This window comes from Poeciliopsis prolifica, unplaced genomic scaffold, assembly GCF_027474105.1.
Source record: "Poeciliopsis prolifica strain line A6 unplaced genomic scaffold, Auburn_PproV2 SCAFFOLD057, whole genome shotgun sequence".
Classification (NCBI taxonomy): Eukaryota; Metazoa; Chordata; class Actinopteri; order Cyprinodontiformes; family Poeciliidae; genus Poeciliopsis; species Poeciliopsis prolifica.
Window position 1 is genome coordinate 1108363 of NW_026562432.1, and position 19911 is coordinate 1128273.

At 39.8% G+C, this 19911-nt stretch overlaps 1 protein-coding gene across 2 annotated transcripts in view; it reads right to left on the reverse strand.

Moving 5' to 3' along the window:
- cdh8 (cadherin 8) overlaps positions 1-19911 on the reverse strand; it is a 136679-nt gene that overhangs the window by 33116 nt on the left and 83652 nt on the right. For both annotated transcript variants that reach the window (XM_055060049.1, XM_055060050.1), the window contains exons 4-6: positions 10983-11102; positions 2260-2427; positions 1840-2027 (exon numbers count right to left, since the gene is read on the reverse strand). In XM_055060049.1, coding sequence (XP_054916024.1) covers positions 1840-2027; positions 2260-2427; positions 10983-11102 — 476 coding nt within the window. The remainder of the gene's footprint in view (positions 1-1839; positions 2028-2259; positions 2428-10982; positions 11103-19911) is intronic.

Consider the following 19911-nt stretch of genomic DNA (forward strand, 5'->3'; position numbering starts at 1 on the left):
CGGCCCCGAAAAAGTCTCTGTTTCTGCAGAACATAATTCCAGAAACAACAAGGAGATCTGACATTTGCTTTGTCGACAGTTGGAGATCTCATGATTTTAGTGTCACATTTGTTTTGCAGAGCTCATGTTGTCTGCAGTGGCATTGTGCTGTTGTCCCGGAAGATTGCCTTAACTCTTATACCTTCCACCTCCTACGCGGTTCATTGTTCACACTTCCACAAAGTCGCACGACATGTCCTTGGGGTAATGTTGTTGTATGTGACAACACAATGCCATTCTAGATTTGAGTGATGCTCAGCTGCTCTTAGCAGACACTGAACCAGCTCTGACTCAGGACCTTAGGTCTGGTATCCATCTGTCATGCATACTGCACCCCTGCATGCATATAAGAATTAAAACACTCAAAAATGTGTTTTAATTACAAGAAATATCACTAAAGACCAGCTATTTTCTTACAATCTAACAAGGTATTATCATTTTAGGCTTCAGTTCTGTGCATAATACAAAATATTTTTTTTAGTTAGCCACTGATAAGTGATAACATCTGAGCTCTTGACCTGAAGGAAAAACTTTTTTTTTCTTTAGCGTAATTTTATAATTGCTTGTGTTACATAATCTTGTAGCATGATGACTGGGAATGTTAAATGTCACAATATTTCTTGTCAAGGTGACATTCGCCTAGCAAAGTGCTAACTAGCCCATCTGTTGAAGTAAGCACCAGCTGTTTTTATGGACATTATAGACATAAAGCAGTGTGCTTTATTTTTGACACTGTAGTATTTCTGTCTGAGAAACTTATTTTGAATTAAGAGCTCGACACATGGCAGGCGACGTCGCTCCATCTCCATCAATTTTCCATGGAACTTCCACAATGAAGCAACAATCATTTTTGTTTCTCCAGCCAAAAAACTGCTGACTTTCGTGAATGTGAAATTTCAACCTTGAACACGTAAACATGTACACTTAGGCGAGGCCACACAAGAAAGTTGAAAAATTTGCAACTTTTGTTGCTGCCGCCACCCTAGCAAAATTTTCGCTACTAGCTGTCATCAAATCCTTTCTTGGTCCAAGAAAAATTAAGGAAAATGGTGAGTCTAAAAATAATGCTAAAATATTGTCTCTTTCTCATGAAACCCGGTATTGTTTACCGTCTCATCTTTATGTCATGAAGTACATTCGGCAGTAAAAATGACTTCAGTTCTTTATGGGGAATTTTGATCTTTCTTCCAAAACTGTTTGGAGGTCAAACACTGATGTTGGATGAGCATGAATCCAACATGCTCTATCTCTGTTCTAACAGAGATAGAGAATCAAAAGTGTTCTACTGAGTTGGGGTCAAGTTCCATCACATCCAATTCTCCAATCGGTTGAATTAAGGGGTTGAACACAACTTCTAAAAAAAAAAACTGTTCAACACCTTACAGCACTTTGAACCAAACTCAACATTTGATGCAGTGAATCCAGACAAATGCTGGTCTCCTGTTGACTGACAAACCCAGTCCAAGAGACACGAGGCTTCACTCCAAACAGGACGTTTCTACTGCTTTTGTTTGCGATGAATTCCATTGGACTTAGTGATGTAAGGCTTGAATGTAGTTACTTATCCATGTGAACCTGTCTAAAGTCCACAGGTCTGTCACTATTAAATAGGCTGAAATATGGCATCCTTGGTGCACTACTGGATCTTATACACCTTTGGCTAAGAAAGTGATTGGAACAATTTTGATGGGGTGAACAAATACTTTTTGACAATTTTTTAAATAAAATTAAACTACTGAGAGACATTACCTACCCAAAATGTCCAGAGAGAAAAAGGTTTTGTAAACTTTTGTTTCTTACCTTTCTTAGCCTAAGAATCCCGTCTTGCGTTTGTGCGTCGGTGATGATCTCGAACATGCCCAGGTCATCTCCCTCTATGATGTTGTATGTTGACCTTGCATTCTCGCCGATGTCTCGATCGGTCGCCTTCACCTTACCGCCTGTCTTCCCTACCGGAAGGTCTTCAGGGATCCCAAACTCGTATAAGCCTACAGAGGAAAATGAATAGCCACTGGGTTTTCCAGAAATCCTAATGAAATTACCAAAATTACATACACCTGGGCACATAGTGATATATTACAGCAGTTAGCACAATTGCCTTCCAAGGAGTTGCTTGATGACATTGCCTCAGAAGCATTTATTTTGCCTAATTATAAGAAATACGCACACAGAGCATCTTTCTATTGGATTTGGGTCTTTGGGGGATGTAAAGTGCCTTACTTTTGGAGAACTTGGGTGGATTGTCATTTATGTCCGTAAGCATGATGGTCACTGTGGTCGTCCCCGACAAGCCGCCCATATGACCCCCCATGTCTTTAGCCTGGATGACCACAAAGTACTCCTCTTTCACCTCCCGATCCATCCCATGGAGAGCGATTTTTATGGTAGCTGCAGGAGGAAACAGTTCATAACACACAATTAACAACATGACTGATATAGTCTGCACATCAAATTAATGACGCTCAAGGAAGCGAGGGACGAAGATTAAAGCCCAGCGGTAACCTTTGCTACCATCTGGGGTTACCCTGGGACTCGACGCCGAAAAGCAAAGAAGTCACACTAAGCAGAGAGACCAAATTCTCCACCAGTCCTCGTCTTTTTCTGAAGAGTGATGGCTGCGAGCGGGTAGAAAGGTTGGTCGTGACTGATCCGGTCCCAGTCCTGAGAATCAGCTGTTTGTTTTCCAATGAGTTGTTCCCACCGTCTGCAGTCATTTATATTCTGATTGAGTGTGAATTATGCTGTCTGTCTTGTATAATCTTGAATATTGTATGCAGAACGGACCTTATTGACTCTGCCGCAGTGCTGAATATAAAAAGGGCTCAGCACTGGCATATATGGATAATCCACTCAGGAAACAGAGGCCTGCAAGATCATCAAATGAATATAAAACCCCTCATAAAAGCCCGGCTTTGGCATGACACCCTGCCTTGGTCTTCAGCTCCCCAGACAATGATAATATGCTTGGCTATGATGAGAAACATGGGAGGGGTTAGGCTGCTTTCAGTTGCCTGCTTGTTTTCCCCCTAGATAGCTGTGTTTTTTTTCTCCCTCTCTCTTTTTCGCTCAGAAAGGTAGCATAATTCAAGGGCACTTTTATTTTGGAGGTCAAACACAAAAGCGATTCTCTAAATAAATGCAGAGGTGAGGAATATGAATTGCAATATGACTGCACTGGAGGAATGGGTAATTCAAGGTAAACATCTTCCAGTCTTGGTGAGTTGTTGGATCAACTCTTCTTTATTTATTTCAAATATTTTGCTCTTAGACTAACTAGTCTAACTAGAATTTCCTTAAGTTTTATTAATTTTAGTTCCTTGGAAAGGTTTTCAGAACTTTATAGAAATATGAACACAATTAGTAAAACATTTCAATGGGATTTTAAGAAAACCAGCTGTACCTGGAAATATTTTGTTTTATTTGGTAACTAAAATCTTCAATTATTTCATGTGGAAAAAGTTGAAACATGATTATTTCTTAATCAAAACATGGCATGTAGAGTAATGAAAGGAAATACTTTTGTATTTTATTTTAAAAGAAGCCAGACCTTTTAATATTGTAAAACGTTTTTCTCTTTGATTATTGTCTAGTTTTCCCAACTTATAAGCAGAAATTATTTGTTTGTTTGTTTACAGGTCCCTTAACATGACCTTCGGGTCCTTCAGAAAAAAAATACCGGCACATATCTAGGCTACCTAACCTCATCAGTCAACATTGTCTGTAAACATAACGCAAACAAATCTCCTCTTGTTTGATATCATCAACCAACCAGAATCCACCTGTCACCTAAATCTGACATTTACAGTTTGTTGATGCTTATCTTCTCATTTCAAATGAATTGTAAGCAGTTAAAAATAAATATATGTGTATCCACTCCAAAGTCAGCTATGTAGACCTAATGAAAAATAAGTTATTCTCAGATGATCAGAGACCGTCATGAATTATTTCAAAAAAGGAAGATGAATTCTGTTTCAACATTCAGAGGAGAATTCTACTATTTATGTGAACACAGCTCACATAAATAGCTGTGAAAAGTTGTTTAAACAAAAACAGACCAAAAACTATGTGAATGCTTTTATTTATTAATCACTCCTATCGACACAATGGCTCTGTTGCACAAGTAGATCTGATCATTAAAAATTGTGCTATTATGTATAATTGCTCAGTTTCCCAACATGATGTTGTAAAGGCGCAGGAGAATGTTTTCATCTTTCAAAAAGAGCCCCAGCTGTTGTTTTCCACTGAACAAGGCTAAAAATGACTCACTGCGGCAAGTGGCTTCATCAAAAGTCTTCGTTTGTTGTCTTTCATTAGGCCTCTAAAATCCACAATTATGAGTATTTTAATTTTGTTTCACACGTTAATTCCAATCTAATACATTGTGTATGATTAATGTAACATGAGTATAAAGCCGCATTTGATTCAGTCTCAGGTTTCCAACATGAATTACATAAAGTCCCATGTTTCATAACCAGAATGTTTAATATCTTCTGTTAGGATTTGTTGTTTGAAAGTGGAGCGCCATTGTGAATTAATAGGTGAAGTTTCTACATAAAGTTTCGCCACAGATCACTTGAATTCCAACGCCTGCTGCCTGGACACTCTGCCAACAGGTGTTTTTCTTTTGAAATGTTGCACTTTGTTTGGCTTTAGAACTTTTAGTAAATACATTATTGCTTCCAATCAACCTCAGTGCCTAAAAGCTGTGATTCAGCCACTTGAAGGAAAAAGAAAAGACTAGACAGGTCACTTCTGCTGAGATATTGGCTCTTATCAAACCTGCAGTTTTTCAGAGAGAATGATATTAAATAACTGCATTTTCTCCAGAAGATAATGATGTTTACACAACTGATAGTTTGGTGGACTCCGTTCAGTTGAACCAGATTTGCAGCGTTTGTTACATTTTCAGCTGCGCTGTCAAACCAACCAAACCCTTAGAAAAAGCTGTTCCCCTCCTTGCCTGTGGTGGCGCTGCACCAAGAACCAACGAAGAAAGTGACAAAAGACGACATTCTACACAATGTATTTCTTTGTGAAATGTAATCCAAACAGGCCAGATTTTAGAGGTGGTAAGATTTTGAGACCGAGGTTTGTAGACGGAAAGAGTTTGTTCCACATCAGACTTTTATTCCAATCACTCCTCTCAAAATGAACCGGACATTCTAGCCAAACGAACCAGAGCTCTTAGGCATTTGATTTGATATACGCAACAGAAAATGTTTCATTGCTGAGAAGTGACTTTCTAATTGTTCACGTTTACATATATTTTTTTTTGTTTTTAGCAGCTGATCTCTTATCATTGAATCAAACCTTTGTCAAAACGCCGTGGGATTTCCACTTTACGCTCCCATGATGATGCTTTGTGAAAACCAGCTTTGTGATGCTGAATAAAACCTGAAGATTTCTCCCTAAGCCAATAATCCTTCTTCGTAGCACCGCTCAAAACCATGCTCCTTCTTGGCTCTCGGGTCTATTCTCCTGTTGAAACATTTCTGTCATTCTTATCAAGAGGGTTTTTGTTGGTCTACCACAGGCCTTTTCTTTACATGCCAAATGACAAGCAAAGAGGCCACACCTGTATCACAGCTAATCCCTTTTGATCCGGTGAACACAAGGACACTGTCTTAAATAAAGCTGCTATTCTCACAATAATTTTTAAGCCTCTTAAGTTAAATCTTAAATTCTACTCCAGATTCACCTGTTGCGTGTTTCATTTCGCATATATTGTTTACGTTCAACACAGATTTAACACAAAGCAATAAATGCCGAGAGTTTTGTTTCTTTTCCAGTCAAGGTTTTGCCTGTAAGGTGGGAGACTTTACACAAAAAGACAGTTTAATCATTGAGCATAAAAGAAAAAATTACTTTCAAATTCAATAATTAAGCACAGCCTTTTTATGCATTCTGGTTCTTTGTTTTGTGTAACGTTGAGGGCTTCTTGGAAAAAGAATTTCAATGCGTTAGTATTAGTTAACAAAAGTGCCGACCCTTATGTAAAATTAAATGTTTAATTTAACTAACTAGTTTGTATTAATTTGGATTTAACTTTAATAATAAAAGGCAAAACACAACAAAAAATCATCTCCAAATGTGAAAATAACAAAAAAAGTAAATATTGTTGAACACTTACCAAAGTGACAGGTTTTGAAAGGCAGGTGACACTTTCTAATCATCTCATGTTTTTATTTAATACAGATTTGGCAATGCATCGCAGAGTGGTAATAAAAGTGAAAAAATAAGTGTACAAAGCGTGTCACCGCCAGCTGTTCTTGCATTGCTTTGGTGTGGAGTGCTGACGTATTCTCATTCAGATCCCACGCACTGCGACATCTGTACCATATGTGCAGACGGTACATATGGCACAATTTTCTTCTAATGTGTTCTATTCATATCCAAACTAGAAAATGCTCAAGCAACATTTGTAGCTCAAACAGAGAAATGAACAATCTGTAGCACACTTACTCACGCTCAAGAACAAGAAGGTAGGCCAACCTCCCTTCTGCGAAGAGCAACACAAACAAGACACTTGGTGTCTCTCTCACACACACACACACACACACACACACACACACACACACAGAAAGATACTCAGACTTCCTACAAGCAGCAACAATCTCATCTCTGTTGATGATCATTAATTATTCAAATTAATTCCTAATCATCGAGAAGGGAAGAAAGACAAACACTCATTTCCATAGATATTTTCCTCAACTTTTCCTTCTTTTCTTTTCTTTTTTTCCTTACTTCACCGACCATTAACCAAGTGATGAATTGGGGTATGATGTTTATTTATTTATTGAACCCGTTTCATTTCCGACGTGTCGCTGCGCGTGTCAAACGCATTCTAATGGTTGTTTTCTTCTTACCTTTTATTTCCCATTAACATTCATCAAAACATCTGGCTCCCCTGAATGAGCCATCTGCGACGGCAACAAAACGTGAATGCTAATCGCCAGGAACGTCCATTCAGCGCGCTTCCGCACCGCCGCCATCGCCATCGCCGCTCTGGGACGGCCACACCCACTGTACGCCGGGGGTCCCAGTTCCCTCTGTTGATGCCAGCGCTCCTTCTGATTATGTACATAAATCCAAAAGCTGCCTTTCGTCAAAGTTGTTTATTGTGTTCTGTTTTTCCAGAATTACGAGCCGTCAATTTCCATCTCATCCCTTATTAATGCGATTCTGCCGTTATTTAATCTCATTGCTCACAGACACGTGCTTAAAAAGTCGGCTGAGAAAGCAATTAGAGATCCAATCTGGAATCTGCTTTGAGTTAGGTTTATGAACCGTGATGTGTCGGAGTTTGTGAAAGGGAGAAGTAATTATTAATATTACTTTTGGAATCCATCACAGTGACGTTGCAGCACCGCGTGCGAGCCGGCCCGACTGGCATTTAGGACGAGCAGCCAGCTGAAGGAAGCTCTGCTCTCACACATCCTGTTGATGAACCGCATATTACTAATTGTTGGGCTCGATGACTTGAATTTTATGTCATTTGTGTAGCTTAGCGTCGCAGAATGAGCTGGTGAGCAGATTCTGGTGATTTTCAGCTCGACTAGGCTTGAACAGTGACCAGCTGGTCTGAAACTCAAACTGAATCTGCAAAAAAAAAAAAATCTATTTTAGTATGTTTTCTTTTTATGATCAGTGAATGCCCCATTAAGGACCTGTCAACGTTGGTTTGTTTTTTGTTTTCTAAATTTGGAAGTGACCGTTTCCAGGAACGTTTTTGTTCACTCGGAAACTCTGGATTTTCTGTTTTTAGTAAACCTTCTCATTTCAGTCAGATAGAACAGCCTGCAGATGATTTCTTGAACTTAATAAATGACGTTTATTAAGGTGATCCGCCGTTGTTGTTGCTTTGTATGTCGAGTTTGGGGTAAAAGGTCAGCTTAGAGGTTGGGGGTTAACATGTCAACGTTTTCATGTTTTTATTAGTTTTTTTTCCAAGTTTTTCTAATGGTTAAAAACTTTACAATTTCAGAAATAAACATTCCCGCACAAACAGGCCTTTGCTTTATCAAATAAACTGCTGAAGTCAATTTTCATTCATCAGTCAATCTGTCCATGTAGAAAAAATATTACCCAGTAAAACTGTTTTTATCTCCCAACTTTTCTGATGAGGAAATGACTATTTTTCTACTACGTTTTCTTCACATTTTGTGACGAAGGAAGTTCCGCTCTGTGTCTTCTTCAGATGTTTTTATGTGGTTTCCCTCAGTGGTTCTTGTTGCAACGCCACCACAAATGTAACAAACGTGAAAACTAACTTCGATCCAAAATGCTGGATGAACCGTTTGCTGGTCATGATGACATTAACCAATCTTAAATCTTCCTGTCTTCTATTTGTCTTTCATCAAAGTGAATTAAAATTTTTCAATTTTCTTGTTTAAATCACAACAGTGACACATTATTTTACCGTGGCGCCTCCAGTTCTGTCCTGCTGCCCCAGTAACAGTGATGTCTGCCCCAGCATAAGGGCTTCTGTTCTGAAGCGTGCTTGAGTGAGCAGCTGGAGCGGGAAGCGATAGACGAAGAGGGGGCGCGGGGGGCTGGTTGCGCCTGGCAGCCTGAGTTAGCGCCAGCCCCACGCAGCGATAATCTATAAGCGTTTCACAAAACAGATGGGCCGAGTTACCTGCAGTCCTGTTGTTGTTGCACAACTTTTCAAGCAATAAACCAACACTGTCAGCTCCCCCTTTAGCAGGCATTTGATAATGTCGTCCCTTATGGGCCCGCTGAACGCTGCTCCTGCCAAACAACCATGTAGGAATGGCGGCGAACAACATGTTGGTCGATGCACAAGCCATCAAAGAAGTGGTTTGTCATGGATTTTTTTTTCTCTCCTTTTTTTTTTTTTTTTTTTTTATGGAACGAATGCACTTTTAGTGTAATTGGGGAGGGGAGGGCAATAATCATCTTTGGGCCAGAAGGCGAGGAAGCTGTTGGGTTTCCACCTGCTGATGGTCTGCAACCTGTAGAACCCAGAGATGTGTATATATAAAGGCTAATGGAAAATACCATGAAAAGACATGAAAATGTATTCAGTTTTTGATTTTTTTTTTCTGATGCACATTTGAAATAATCAAACTAATTTGAATTTCAGACAGATGTAATAGGAGTAGATGGAATATGCAGATGTCAAACGATTGGGAAAATAAGCCCTTTTCAAATCAACTTGACCCTATTGCAAAAAATAAATGCCTCCTCATTCTAATCACTGGTTGTGTCTTTTAAACCAAATTTTGACCCAATGTTCTTTGTAGAATTGTTTTAATTCAGCCAAATTTGAAGACTTTTTAACCGGAATAGCCTGCTGCAGGACATATGCACTTTGACTGGGCCACAACAAAACCAGTTTTTTTCCTCTGTAGCCATTTAGAGGTGAAGCTGTTTTACAAAAGAGAATGGACAATAGTTTCAGCCTCCAGATGTACAAAGAGATACTTCAAAAGATCTGCAGCTTTAAATTGTGGCAGAAATAATTTTTATACATAATTTTTATTCCATTCATTCTAAATATGAATGGAAAACATATGAGACTAGTGCAGAGGTTCGTCATCAAGCATTCTAACTCACAATTAGAATGCAAATGATGAACTCTTGTTCACCTACGAACCTCAGACTCGGCTTGGTTGAAGTGAAGTTTGGCGCCGTTCGGATGTGGACGTCAAGTGAACCAGAGACCACTCCAAAACGAGGAAATTGACTATAGGTAAATAACAGACAGATGTAATAGGTATCTGTCTAGGTAAATAACCAAAATAGCACTAAGAAGAGAAATGCCTCATGGCCTTTTAACAAAAGAGAGAGAAATCCTCCAACCACTGAAATGTGATGGAACTTTCATTTATATTTTGTAAAGACCTGTCAATGCTCAATGTCTTCTTCAGAGGTTTATCCTACAGTTTATCCTCCTGCAGCGCCACCACAGGTGAGGGGAGGCAACAGGTTTTTCAAAGAATGTCATTGATTTTACTCAGGTCAGTGTGAAAGTGAACAGCAGCAGTTGAAAATGTAACAAATGTTGCATTTTTGGTCCCCAATAGAACAAGTCTGCCGGACTACCAGGCAGGAAAACAAACTTAATGTCAGAAAGTGAGGTTGTAAATCTCTTAATAACTTAAAATGGCCTAAATCACACTTACGAGACGTCATAAGCCTGACAGAGTGTATGCTAATTCAGTTTGCATCTCATTTATTACTGGGAGGCTTTTCATCCAGCTCTACTGCCTGCCTTCTTGTTTCTCTGAACCTGTAAAAACTCACCCTTTGACTTTATTGGCTCATACAGCAAAAATGAAGCAGCTAATGTTTTCATTCTGAAAATGTGCAGGAAGATGTTCCCCAGCAAGAGTGTTAAAAAGAAAGACTAATGAAATAATCCTCAGATGTCATCAGGATCTCAACGTGAAAGCCTGCTTCTTTCTTTCTTTTGCTCCCATTATGGGTGTGGCTTTTATTCATCGCGTTTTGTACGACATTCCACTCCCCATTGGTTAGAAACTGACAAAAGGCCTCCACACTCTATTAAAAGCTCCCATTAAGTTTAATGAAACAACATTTCTGTCTCTGAGAGATTTCCGCGCAGTCTTACCAGGCCAGGCATAACAGCATAAAGAGCTGATTCCATGGAGGTGTCCTCTTTTATGCCGTCCTTTCAGCAGCTGCAGTGATTAAAGTGGGCTTCGTGTTTAAGGTACAGGCATATAATTCACTGCACAATGCTTGTGATGAATTTGAAAAGGCAGTCTCACTGGAGAAAAACTAAGTACTCCAAAAACTCTGCTTATGGCAAATATGTGAATCCTCACGATTAAAAAGGGTGTCCTTTCTTTCTATCTAGACTGCAGGTGGAATAGAAACTCCACTGACACCATCAGCACCCAAACAGTCGAGATGAAGCTTTCAGAAACACCCAACAAGCAGAAAAGTGAACTCACCAGAGTTTGGGTCCACGGAGAAGTACGGCTGTCCGTCCAGGATGCTGTAGACCAGCTTGGCGCTGTTCCCGTACACCGGATCGTCGGCATCCGTGGCGGTTACCCTGGTAACCGGGGTACCTGTGGAGCGGGAGAACGGAGAACGGAGTTATACGGACAGCCGCTCCATAAGCAATCAGATTCTCTACATTGAGACGTGGTTGTGCTGAGCCAATCAGGATGAGACGATTGGACCCAACGTGGGGTTGATTGGTTCAAATGTCAGGACCCTTTTTATTTCTTTTTTTATTACGTTGTGCTTCAAGTAAGTAAACTCTATGGCTTAGCTTTTAGGTAAAAAAATAAATAAATAAAAACACCTGGATTCATCGACCAATCATGACTGAAAATATCAACATGGTGAAAAGTGAAGGAGATTGGTTTGTGTTGATCCCTTTCAGTGCCAGGCTTTTAAGGACACAGTAACTGTGGTTAATCAGCATGATTTGTCAGAATAATAAGTAGTGCTTTTTTGTATCATTCTTCTGAAGCTTTTATGCAAATGTGCAATTTGAATTCCTTAAAACCCATCAAACAGGTCATCACATCATTTGCTTTATCTTAATTCGCTGTGGTGAACATTATATGACGTGATAATTGTTTTGAAACGATTGCAATTTTATGCACTTATTTCTTAGGTTTACTCGACAGGGACAAATACACAAACTGAATGACACAACAGGCCACGGAAGCTACTTCCACACGGCTGAAAAACCAACTAGTCCCAGTGCAAAATCTTTTTACCTCTAAAGTTTCTCTTTTGAACTGCCGTGTTTTCATTGAGGAGATTTATTCTAGTGACTTCCAGTTGCACAATTTTATTGTCAATGGAAACGCAGCTCGTGACAGTGAGAAGCCATGATGACGGGTCTATTTGGCCGAGATGTTTGGACAAGCAGAGTACAAATATCTGCAAATGCTAGAATATTTAGAAGACGAGCTTCATATCAGCGAAGAAACAGCATGATGTAAACCCAAACTTCTTTAAAGTTTGATATATACAGCATGTTTACAACAACTGAATGTAACAGTTGCTTTATTGTGCTATAAAATGGCTCCATGTTCCTATGTTTATATATATATCAATGCATTAGATTGTAGCACCTCTTCTTCATTCTTCACTCATGCATTTTTGTATGATATATATTTATAAAATGCACTTTTTTTGTTCGTGTTGTTTTTGTCTTTACAAATACAGTGGCTACAGATATTATCCATTTCCTTTATACAACCCATTCTCAGCAGCAGAAATCAGGTTCTTTAATACAACGGCTTTATTATATTTGTCGATAATATATGCGAGGACCTTGATCAGCATTCCGTCTCCACCAAGTGCTCAAGGCAAATCAGGGAAGAGATTAGTGCCAATTCAGTCCACCTTTCAGAGCCGCATTATCCGCTGTGCAGAGAGAAGAGGCCCCTCAGAATCTGAATTTAAATATATTATTAACCCAATTAAACCCAGCCGGTTCTGGATTCGTGGTGACCTCGCTCCACAGCGGTCGGCGCGAGGATGTGAGCGCGAGACAAGAAAGAGAGAAAAGGGAAGCTGACGATGTGATGGCGGGAGACACGCTGGCAGGAATGCTGCAGACGGTATGGTAATTGTTTCTCTGAAAGATGTTTAGAGGCGTCCTGACAACAAAGGGAGATGGTCCTCAACGCAGGCGGCCCGGGTCCTGCCACAGGCGGCCCGGGTCCTGCCACAGGCGGCCCGGGTCCTGCCACAGGCGGCTGCATCTGCCCGCTGCAGATGAGGTGTCTTGTGTAGATGCGTGCCAGGTACCGGGTTTGGTTTCAGCGCTTTGATTCAACAAGTTTAAATATGGATTCAAAACAAGAAAAAGAGGAGAAAACGCCTTGCTAAATGGCAGTCTCTCTGAAGATTAGAATTGTGTTGTAGAAATGGATTCCTAACGGATTTCTTTTTAAACTAATAAATGTGAGCTTACGATAAAATAGGTTGATGTACTTTACAGAGTAGAAACTTGATACTTTGCTGAGATTCCTTTCATGTGAATTACTGCATCACTGTGGCATGGAGGCGATCAGCATGAGGCTCTGCTGAGGTGTTCAGGAAACCTGGTTAATCTAGCCTTCCTAAGCAGGAGTTCTCATCTGTGAGGGATTTCTCCCATCGAAGGGGATTTCTCAGGTGGAATTTCAAATGGGCCAATCAGCAAACAAAAGGAGAAATTGCAAATGACAAGGTAGATTTTCAGCATTGTTTTAGATTTATCGTCTGCCTGTAGATTTAGTAATGGCAGTGGATGAAGTGAACGAAGGTGCTCAGTCCTCTTGGCCACGCCTCCACATATTAAATCAATATTTGCTTTGGGGCATCATTGTTTACAACACACGCAATTTCTATTGGACTTCATAGCGCTGAACTGATGCATTACAAATGTCACGACCAAACGTTAGCGTAGCGCTCGACGATATGACCGAAACACTCATCATAATATCAATAAAAAGAGTGAGTAAGTGACTGTCTGGGCCAAAAACAACATGTCTGTAACAAAATACATCTAATGGTGTCAAGTAATACTTACATTTTCTGAGCAACTGAATTTGAGACATAATCTTTCAAATCTACAGAAATAAAAGCTTGAAATACGTGTATTTTTATAATACAATTCTTTATTAGAATTGCTTAAAACAATTATTTTTGTATTCAAATGTACTCAACCATAAATGTATTCTGATTACAAAGTTTGAGGCAGCTCCAGCAGGCAGCAACACTACAACCTTTATATTTAACATCCGAATGAAACAATTTAATCACAGATAAAACAAAATGCTCAGCTTAAAAACACAAAGGATGGTTTCCACATCCATGCTGGAGTTTTTCCCCCACTTACATACACAATCAGTTTCCTGTGCCGTCAGCTACACGTGTCAAGGATTGATTAATAGTCACCGCCATGTCTGCGGTATTGTAACAGCAAAACAGAGCAAAAGCCACCTTTGCACTCTAACTGGAGTAGCAGTTTCACTGTTGCAACCCAATTATTTCACAGTGAGGGAGCCTCAAGTGGTCCTCTGAGACAGAGGTGTTCCAGTAATTCATAGTCTTATGATGACCCACGCTGTTGTGTTGCCAAAGCTTACCGTGTAAATTTCATGGCGCTTGTTATACGCTGTGCCTTTTGCAGTGTTTTAGATCAGCGCAGATCAATGTGCTGTTTTTCCTCTTTGCTTCTGCTTGCTGCGCTATGGCGTCGGCGAAAATAAGAAAAATGCACCACAGCGTAACAGCTGCTGAGTTTTTCTACTCTGCTCCAAGGAAGATGGCTTACCCTGCTCTACAAACAACATGGCTTCATATGTTATCAACAGAAGCAGGACTTTGTTATCCAAAAATACCATGGATTTAAATTTAAACTTTTGAAAGTAAGACGTTCATGTTTACAGTCTCCTGGTTTTCATTCGAAGCTTGGATGAATAAAAGTTCATGGTTGTCAGCTGAATTTCCATGACATTGTGTGCAAAGTTTTGCGATATTCTGCTACTGTAAAAAGAAACAAAAAAACAACTTCACGACTGCAGAGCTCGCTGACTGAAGCTGTTCAAATGATGAGTTTCATAATTATTACACCTGTTTTCTGGAGGAAGGCTTACGCAGCAAAGCGTAAGTGACCAGCAAAACTGTGCTGATCACTGCTAAGGCATGAAACTTGGGAGAAAAACAATGTCCACATATAAATCTCCAACACAGATGTTTCTGAGAGGTGATCTATGCTTGGGACAGTCGTTCATTATGACTGTCTGCAGCATCAACATCTGACGAAATGCACAGCCTGGACGATTCGTTCCAAACCAGAAAATGTAAATCCACTTAATTTGCATTTTCTTTGTCGTGACGTTTTAAAAGTTCGCTCAAAATTCACATGACTGTTGGATGAAGCACAGCTATTTATTTGTAGTGTCTCTGAACAGACACCTATTCAATCAAATTATTCAACACACATGACTGGAAGTTTATTTTGCGTTAGTCAAGCTGAGGTCATTAAAATAGTTCTCCACGACTTATGAAGAAATCCTGTGATTCTCACCCCTGACATGTTTACCGCAACGTTTCCTCCAGATGTGTTTATTTAGTTGTCCTATCAGCCGTTTAAGAGAACGTAAGGGGCTGCGCTGACGTTATCTGAGTCTCACCAAATGTGTGCTTTAATCAAAATTGGAGACTTCGTGTTGCATTTTCTAGAAGCAAATAATATCCTTGGTGTCGTATGTGTTTGCCAGTTGTCGAATGAATCAAATGAATCGACAGCAAAGGAAATTGCACCGCCCCAGTTTCAGAGATACAGAGTCTAATCTGCTTCAACGTTAAATTGCTGCTACTACAGAGGAAAAAGGAGAGTCATATACGCCTTCTTAATTATGAAAAGCACCTTGGTCCTTATATAGTGTGTTGGAGTACTTCATGCTGGCTTGATAAATTTAGTTACACTATGGATTGAAGTATGGAAAGAGGGGGTTCAGAAAAAAAGAAAAGTCTTCATAAAAACAGTAGAATCAGCGAAGCATGAAATAACTCCCTCTTTCTTTCCCTCCCACAGGGGTAAAATGTTCTTCACTGCCCCTGATAACAAATAAAAAAGAAGGATTAGGAAAGCCAGTGTTTTGGTCCTATTTCAAATCAGCTCAGATTAGCTTGTGTTTCCCCCTGATGATCCATAGAAATTTCAGGGACACTGCTGAGATGGATGTAGCTGTAGGGGATGCGGCGGGCACACAAACCGGACCGTAGGAGGAATATTGTCTCTGGCTTTTATTTGGAGCCTGTAGCGCTGTGGCGATTACAACAATAGCGACACAACACCTACCGTATAAACGTCCAGGGATGGAATGCTGAATGGGTGTTTAAAAGAAAATAACTGCAGGAAAGAGGTAGCTCTGTGCGGCGCCGGAAGAAAAGTATGACGTGAATGAGAACACGGTTCATGTTTGAGGAAGCATTCGCGCCAGCCCTGTTTGGTCTGCTTTCACAGCACTCTGGTTCGTTTGTCCGGGCGGTCCGTTGTTGGGGAGGTGTGAATGCAACCAAACTGATGCGGATCAAAAAAACGGAATCCGGTCCGTCTAAAAACCAAGGTTTCCGTTTGGTTGAAGTGAACTCTGGTGCAGTTCAAATGCATACGTGAACTCCAAGTGGGTCGAGGACCGCTCCAAAAGCAGGAAGTAGACGAGCTTGATAAAAACCAGGGCCTAAAAACAGGCGAAGAGGGGAATTGTTTTTCAAAGGGCTTGGTTTGGTTGACACAGTGCAGTGTGAAAGCAAACCGCTTCAGCTGAAAATGTAACAAATGTTGCAACTTTAGTTCCCAATCAAACTGAGTCTAGTGGACAAACAGATGGGGAAACGGCCCAGATGAGTGAAATCAATCTAACAGATTTCTTCTTTATTTCCTTTTGCATTTAGATCATCAAGCTAATTTTATTGTTCACTGAATATTACATGAGTCAATACAAGCATTCATTTTCTAATTATTATTTAATTCATTAAGGGAAATAAAGCTTATCCAAACCAACCAGGCCCTCTGGGCAAAAGTATCTTTTCACTTTGTTAAATCATGAATCAAGTGTTGTCAATCTAAATTTTTTGAGCTCAGTTTCCAGAGCTAAACCCAGGCATGATTATTTTCTGACCTGCAGATGTAATAAATACTTTAAACAGAACCTGCGTGATAGCTAGAACTAAAGAAACAGATTACTGAAAAAAATTACAAAATCATTAGAAAAATAAAGTCATGAACATCTACCAGTCTGGAAATAGCATAAAGACATTTTTAAACCTTTAGGGGTGTCTAAAACAAAGTGATGATCCGACACAGGAGACCAAAATGAGTCCAAGTTTATATTCAATATTCAACCAAGAGGTCACGGATCAACCCAGACCGACATCCAAAGCCCTACAGGCCTCTCTTACCTAGACTAAGGTCAAAGTTCATGAATTAACAATAAAGACAGTGGGAGAGAATTGCCAAAAGAAATCTTGACGATCCACAAGACTTGATGGAATATTCTGTGAAGGTGATGAGAGGAACCTTCTGGAAACGTTTGAGTAAAGTTAACTTTCTGAACTTTTCGGAAACAGACCACGATACTGTCAGTCAAACAAGATGGTGGAAGCGTTAGAATCTGAAACACAAAAGTAACTTTTCAGCAGGATATAGGAGCTCGTTTTAAGTTAATACTCCCTTAATATTGATTTAAAAAGTAGTTCCACTGGGAGATTATTTCACTTTTAATATGGGAAAATAACTTGTTCTAAGTGATTACGGAAATTACGAAATTACCTGTTTAAGATAAGCAGCTGCTGCACCTTGCTGAAAAGTTGTCCTATTTCAAGTGCATTAAGATATTTGCACTAGAAGCTACACAATAAACACTTAAAATTTGTGTTTTTGAAGTGCACAAAATGAACCAATCAGAACTAAGGTACCAGAGCTCCTCCAGCATGCTGCCACCATTAGCGACCCAAAGTAGAGCTCCATTTGATATTTAGAGAACACTAATATTTATTTAGATAATATCACTAGTTCAATTCATGTACGGTTGAATGTATCTTTTCACTTCCATTTCTGCTGCTTTCGTGTTGGTCTACAACATGAAATCTCAATAAAAACATTGATGTGTTTCTGGTTCCGACGTGAACAAATGTATGTAAAAGTTCCAGCAGCGTGAATAATTTGGACTCTAAGTTCACTGAGAACAAGTCTCTTTCTCTCTCTCTGTCGGATTTGGGCCACGCTCCCCTCGCCCCACCGGGTGACACATGTTGGGCTCTTGTGGAAATTACAGCCTGCCGTTATGGTTGTTTACCCGTGCCAAGTGTAACGCCATTAATCATGTGCTGAAGTTCCCAGGATTTAAAGCCACGGCAATAATTTCAACACGCATCATTTTCAAAGGACGCCATTACTGTATATAAACCATTTACATCAAATTTACAGCTGCTGTTCCGCTGCTTCAAGGGCATTCGGTGGCTAAAGGGCCTTCCTAATAAAGACACGGAGGGGTGGGGAGGGGGATCTAGACTTATGTTTTATCAACCGGCAGAAATAATAGCTCCAATGCTTCCCATTTACTCTTACACTGGCTCGGTGATAGGAAATCAATAGGTATCGTTCCTGTACTGGAGAGGGTGTAAATTGGGAGGGTAGGCAGCTCCATGCGATGCACAACGGCCGAGGAAGGACACTGCAGCCTCTTTCTGGAGCCACGGTACCATCCGCTCACTTCCTGCGGTGGTATAGCAGGGATAATCAAACAGGAAGTCATAAAGACTTGGCTTTGAGCCATCAGGATGCTCGTTTGCAAACACTGACTGTACACAGCCGGGCGGCACAAAAGGGAAATGAACTCGCTAATTAGGCAGAGCGGTTGTCGGCATCTTCATCGCCAAATTCAAATTTTCATTATGTTTCCATGTTTTTTTTATTTTTAGTTTTTATTCTTATTATTTTAATATATATTAATATGAATGACAGGCTGAGATTGTTTTATTCTTTTTTGAAATTGCAAGATTAAAGACAAAATGTCAGCAGAATAAAGACACAATATCACCAGGAGAAAGTTATAAAAGTCATTTTGATGAGAGCATGGAGTAGGTATCAAGATGTGATGTGACCAACTGGTCCAGTCTGTGATTCATCATCTGCTCAGTCCTATTGATAATTTGAAACTGATATGTTAAAAGATTAAATATTTGTAAAACCAATGCCAGAGCAAACCTCACAAGATGTTTAGCATTCCTCATTTTAGTTTTTCTGTTTTGAATTTTTGGTGAGAATCACATAATTACTACTTTATTTTCCTAATATTACAACTTTTTTATGCAATATTTTGAATTAATTTTCATATTATTTCAACTTCATTGTCATAAGACTTTTTTTCTTTTGATAATTACAATTTTATTATGGTAATATGACTATTTTTGTATCATTTTTATCATCTTGTTACAGCTTTATTCTCATGTAAATTTTATCATGCAATTATTTTTGTAATATTACAACTTTTCTCTTGTGTTATTATGACTTTATTCTTTAATGTGAGTTTATTCGCATGATTATGATGATTTTTTATTTGTATTTTTTTTCTTAGTCTGGCGCTAAGACTCTGTCGTATATATTACTATGACTTTATATTCATAACAGTAAGAGTCAATTCTCGTGCAACTTTTTTTTACAATATTATGACTATTTCTTGTATTTAGTTTATTATCTTAGCTTTACCCTAATTCTCGGTCGTACAGCATAGACAGCACAGACAGAAAAAAAAATCTCTGTCTCTAATTGTGTCCTAAGGATTTCTTTACGTGATTTGAAATGTTAACATTTTGTTCTGATTCCACAATGTCAGCTCCAGTGTCGACAAAACAAAAGGTGACGCTTGTTAAACGTTTTAGAGGCGCGTCAGCTCTAGAGAACATAAGATGCTCTCCTTCCATCCATTCTGCTCAGAAGTTGCTTAAACAAGTCAGCAAAGTGAACCACAGGGAAGAACCCTGCAGCTCAAGCACCGGCCTACTCAAATCACTCCAAACAACGTGTCATTACAGGTCATTTGCTAGCGCCGGGATGCAGCATCTCTCCCTCAGAGCCTTCTGTGTAGCTAGCTAGCGCGGCTCCAGCTAGCGGCGCTCCCCTCGGCCCCGGACCCGGCTCCAAGGCGTGAAGGGCGTCAGGCAGGAGGGGGCATTCATATGTATGCAGGCACTGAGCCATAGAGGAAGGGTATCACTGAGGCATGAGCGGGGCTGTGGGCTGCCTGAGTTGTGGGGCGAACGCTTCCCCGCTGCGAGACCTACCTGGATAAAACAATACTGTCCATGTCTGACTGGCTTTACGCTGCAGGGGTTGCAGGAGAAACACAGGATAAA